The sequence below is a fragment of the Asparagus officinalis genome, chromosome 5, assembly GCF_001876935.1.
Source record: "Asparagus officinalis chromosome 5, Aspof.V1, whole genome shotgun sequence".
Lineage (NCBI taxonomy): Eukaryota > Viridiplantae > Streptophyta > Magnoliopsida > Asparagales > Asparagaceae > Asparagus > Asparagus officinalis.
The window spans coordinates 28918124-28923887 of record NC_033798.1 but is presented as its reverse complement, the minus strand read 5'-3'; the positions used below and the strand labels follow the sequence as shown (position 1 = coordinate 28923887).

At 35.5% G+C, this 5764-nt stretch overlaps 1 protein-coding gene across 1 annotated transcript; it reads left to right on the top strand.

Moving 5' to 3' along the window:
• On the top strand, positions 1411-3440 carry LOC109843140 (protein CfxQ homolog). The gene is made up of 3 exons (XM_020412073.1): positions 1411-1803; positions 2583-2722; positions 2803-3440. The coding sequence occupies exons 1-3, from the start codon at positions 1434-1436 to the stop codon at positions 3364-3366; spliced, it is 1074 nt and encodes a 357-aa protein (XP_020267662.1). The 5' UTR covers positions 1411-1433; the 3' UTR covers positions 3367-3440.

The window sequence follows — 5764 nt, the reverse complement described above, 5'->3', positions numbered from 1 at the left end:
TATTAGATTAACTATAATATAGTATATTATTGTATAATATAATAAGCATGTTGATAATAACTATATATTAATTATATTTAATATATTATGTTAGATATTATATTAACAACTCATCAAACTCAAAACCAAAACACCAAACTTAAAATACCTAAAAGGTGTTTTAAAATAAGTGTTGTGTTTTTTATTTGATGATGATTTAGCTTAGAAAACACAAAGGTTTCCAAACACATGGTGTTTAGTTTTTGACAAAATACAATAAAAATAAGTAAAACGTCATGGTATCTAAACGGAGCCTTAACTATTTATATAGATTTTTCTAAGAATATGCACTAACTTTATATAACATTTGAATTGATTTAAAATTTATATGATTTTATATAACGTGTCTTCTACGATTTGGCCCCCTCTCCCCGGTGATTGTATTGAGTTTATATTCCGATGCAAGAATAAATGAACTGAAATTTAATTATTAGTACTAACTTTTGTATGTATATATGCAACGATTGTTTGAGTTTGATAATCTTTAAGTTTGATCATCTGCATGGAATGTTGAATGTATAAGCTTGACCCATGATCGATCATCCTTAATTGATACATGCCCGTGATTTTTATTAATTATATTTTTTGGTAAAAAGTTACGCGCACACATATGTATTAGGTGTTGGAGTTGGCTCAATTTCCAACTCATTTATTGCTGCAGTTTTTCTGCATGCAGATACAATTTTCTATGGTCTTTTCGGGCATGATGCAGTCATTATTTGGCTCGGAAATCTACATGAAAGTTGTAGAGGTGCATTTATATTTTACTCAAAGTTTTGAATCACAGGAAACGAAGTAGTATTGAGGGAGTTATGGTCAATCAAAGTACCCTACTCGAATCTGGACAGATTTGTGTATTTCTAAACATTTTGCAAGATAAAATGGTTCATCAAGGCCTATAAATAGGCATCCTCTCATTGTGGAGAGATCATCCAAAAATCATCCAAGTTTTTTTCACTTGTTCTCTTGAAAGTATAGAGAGTTAGAGTGAAGGAAAGTCTTTTATGTTGTAGAGATCTCTAGTGTTGAGTTGAGAAAGGAGGGTGTGTGAGGGCTGTGTAGAAGTCGGCGTTGTTGGGTGTGCCGTGTGTGCCTTGTACCCATTTGTTGATTCCATTATAGTAAAGTATCCTCCCAGCTCCAAGCTCAACCCGTGGTTTTTCCCGTTTGGGTTTTCCACGTAAACCATTGTGTCCATTATTTGTGTGATTGTCATTTATCTTTTTTGTCATTAAGAACAAGATCCTGAAGTGGTGTTGAGAAGTTTCGTGATTCGTCAACGCCGACATTAGGGGAAATAACTAGTAACTAAGACGGCATCAGTTCAAGACACGAGGTGAACAGAGACAAGAACAGTGACAATATATAGCATAAATCTAGCCCAGAGAGAGGAAATGATTGATAAGTTAACATATGAAAGAATGAACTGTAGAATTTACATTCAACAATTACACCCATCTTTTTCTACTCTCTCTGCCTCTCTAACTATGTTTTCATTTTCGATTTTCTCAATCTTTAGCATGCAAGGGAATGAGCAAAATCTTAAAAGAAAACCAGAAGAAACACAACAAATTCAGAAAGCTAAAGCAGCAAAGAAGGAGGTTGATGGTATTATATCGACTATGGTTGGATTAGACGGGGTCAAATTGCAACTTGAGAAATGGATCAAAGGTCTGGTTTTAGATCAGCAAAGGAAGAATCTTGGTCTCGAACTTGGCACAAGAAAGGCTCTTCATATGGCTTTCCTTGGCAATCCAGGAACAGGTACTGAAATTTCGTTCGCTCTCTTTTTTCGTAATTTTTTTTACACAAGGTTAAGTGTATTAGTCTATATTATATAGTTGTGACATGTGTGATGCACGATGACTTAGTATTACAATGTTGTTGCGCACATTAGGATAATTTTATAATCTGAAAAGTCCCTATCCAAAATAAAAAAAACACCAATACAATTTTCTTATTAATTAGAAGAAAAATAAATTAATGAAAACAAATATGTAACATGTAAGTACTGTTTCCAATGTAAACTATTTAATAAATAAGTTAGATATGGTCATAATAGCATCAAAGCTAGAATGACATAGATAATAGTTGTGTTTTTAAGGAAGATAGTTTAGGGATGAGTTACATATATTACATTCATGCAGATAGTGTACGGTTTAGTAAAATAGAGCCACAATCATCTGAATACCATCGGTTAGTTGTGATTAGGAAGGTAGGGATTTCTCTACTGTCAAAGGAGCAAACAGAAAGAGTATCCAATTTCTTCAGGTAATTCTTCCTATCAACTACTAAAAAAATATATATATAAGGGAAGAAAATTGATATTAAAATAAATCAAACTTCAATATGTTTTCTTGAGATAAACTTATAACATCTGCTTATGTTATGCAAAAGCTTAGAACCATTTACATGCTGAAACATGATGAATTTTTTTTTTAAACTACGAGACTCCAGTATGAGGACCTAACCTCCTTCATATATCACATTGAAGTTATTTCTATTCTATAGAACATGACACTATGTTTCTGGCACATTTTCAGGTAAAACTATGGTGGCACGATATCTTGGGAAGGTTCTTCATAAGTTGGGACTCACATCTACTGATAAAGTTGTAGAAGTGCAACGAACTGATTTGGTCGGGGAATACGTAGGCCAAACTGGAATCAAGACTAGGATGAAGGTATCCATATGCATAACTCTGCATTCTATCATTCAAGTCAAATATTTTTGTTTATTAACATGATTAATAACTTCTTACAGATTAAAGAAGCTCGTGGAGGGATTTTGTTTGTCGACGAGGCCTACAAATTGGTACCACATGATATATACGAATTTGGTGTTGAAGCCTTGGAAGAAATTATGACAGCAATGGACGACAAAGACATAGTTGTGATATTTGCAGGTTATAGCAAAGAAATGGAGCGTGTTATTGCTGCAAACCATGGATTTGCAAGGAGGGTCACCAATTTCTTCTACTTTGAAGATTATAGTTCTACAGATATTGCCTTGATTTTGCAGTCAAAGTTTGTAAACCAGAAAAATGGTAGCTATATCTTTGGCTTCAAGCTACATCCGGATTGCACTGTTGATGCGGTGGCTAAGTTGATAAAGGAGCATACAACAGAAGAACAGATGAGGAAAATGAATGGAGGGCTTGTGGATCCATTGCTTGTTAAAGCTTTGGATAACTTGAATTTCAGACTGAATGAGGATTGCTCAGATTTGGATGCTTTGATGACAATAACAATGGAAGATCTAGAGGAGGGCCTTAAATCCTTGAGTTCTAACGAGAAGGAAATTGTTCTCCCAGCAATGTATATCTAAATACAAAGTGTCACTTTTATGCTATAGATTCTAAACTTTGAGTTATTAAACTTTGAAGAATTATTTAAAAAAAGTTTCAGTTTTCTTGTTTTTTTCCTGACACATCATCTGCTCTATATTAGTTGTGAAGTTTAGTATAATCAAAAGAGCTTCCCTTGTATTGATAAGATAAATATCATGTATGTATACGTGTAGTTTGGGCTGTGAATATGAGAACAATTACAGGCTGTTGAGAGTGGTAGGATATGGTAAGAATGGCTAGGAGTTGTTCTTAGATATCTCAAACTCATTATGGGTTTAAAACTGAGAATTCGGATATAAAATAGCAGAATTAAAAAATTATTTTTCCCCTTGGTAAATAAATCTGCCATTTTTTCCTTAGAAGAAACATATGACAGATTAAAACTACTGGTAACATGCTCTTGCAAAACCACATAAGACAATCCACCTCAATAAATTTGATGCAGTCATGGAATACCTTGAAGGGATCTTGAGGCAAAGAGAGAGAGCTTTGCATTAACAAAGGCGAGTGTTCTGCTTTCTCAATCTTGTTCTTTCAAAATTTTATATTTTGGATCTTGAGTTTCTCTATCTTTTGAATCAGAAAATATTTGGTTTGGTTGCATTCAATTTTGTGGGTTTGATGAGGGTAGGATCTCCCTAAGAGGTGAGATGAGATCATACAATCTCTTTCAAGGGGAAAGACAAGTTTTTGTAGGAAATCGATAAAATGCATGTTTGTGAATTTTTATTGAACTTTCATTGGATTTTCTTGTGGGTTTTATTTTAAGCTAGTTTGGGTGTTTAGGATGTGAAAAGAAGAGGTTTGATAAGAGGTTGTGCCTAATTTGGGATAAAGGCGAGCTCGAGAGCTCTATTGGTGGATTTTGACATACTTGATTTTTGGTGATGAAACTTGTTTGAGTTAGTTCTCCTTCATAGTACAAACCTAGGTATCTATTGGTTTAATTTGATTGAGTTTTGGAAAAGTTTTGGATAAAAAAATGTATCGAGCTTGAGGCTTCCAGAATGAGCACACACGCGCGATTATGTGCAGTGCGCATGCTTAGGACTTCTGGACAATAGTTTTGACTGTATGGTTTGAGGGCACATGCCCAAACAATGAGATTATGAGAGCATGCACTCGAGCTAGATTTCTTAGATATATTATTTTATTAGGTTTTTAACTTACTTGAAGTGGCGGTGGGTAAACGCACGTGCCTCATATTAACAACATGCACTCCACTTAGATAAATAGATTTATTTATTTTTTTCTTCCTTTTTTGACTTTGATCAAGTTTATTCTTGGAGTTGTTAGGGCTCTCATTCATGAATTATGATATCAGAATAGATGTTGTACTTGTTCTTGCCATCTTCAGGTGATAAAGTTTTGATTCAAGTGAGCACAGCGACGTACGAAAACGAGCGAGGACGTTGGATTTTCATGAACAGTTGAGGCATTTTGCCATCTCGTGACCACATTTCCCCAGACCCTCACCCTCTCTCTTCCCAAACCCATAAGCCATCTCGTGACCCCTATTCCCCAGACCCTCACCCTCTCTCTCCCCAAACCCTCCTCCCTCTCTCGTCCCAAACCCTCCTCCCCCTCCCTCTCTCGCTCGTGACCCCATGTGCGCACCGCTGACACACTCTACTCGACCTTGTTCCTACCGCCATTAAGTCCCGGCCCGCTCAACAACTTCGAAATCGCGAACCCCGACCCCACCGCAACGGCACTCCGCCGACACGAGCCCCAACTTCGCCACACCCAGATCGAGGTCCTCTCAAAGCCTGCGATTTTCTTGATTTAGGGCTTTTTGATCTTGAAATTTAGAGTTTTTTTTATTTCTTGCTTGATTTAGGGCTTTTTGATGATTATTGTTGGCTTTTTGATAAATTTTGGATATATGGGGCAGAGATGGATGTTATTGAGTGAGCTACATGTTGATGCACCTTCAAAATTAGATTATATACAATCAATTTACTTGATACACTCCATTCATTTTTATTTATATGATTCGGATAGCAAGGAAACCAAGAATTAGGCATATTAGGTTTATTTATTAATGCATCAAGTGATAGTAAAATTAGCGTCTTTATAACAACACAACCAAAGAGACAATGAAAAATATATGTTAAAAATATTCAAATGTCATAATTTTTATTGTGTAGATATTTTAAGACATCTAGATCATGATGAATGGAGCGGATCGTCCATTGAAATAGCTCAATCCATACATTGAGAAGTGCATCTTTAGATTCAACCTAAGGTAGCTCCTTAGAATCATATTTCTATATAACTTGGCGAGAGGAGGGGTGAGGTTTTGGGGAATTCGTTTTGAGAAGGCTGAGGCGTTGTGATGGGGCTCTGAGTTGGGAATTTCGTTTTGAGAGAGAG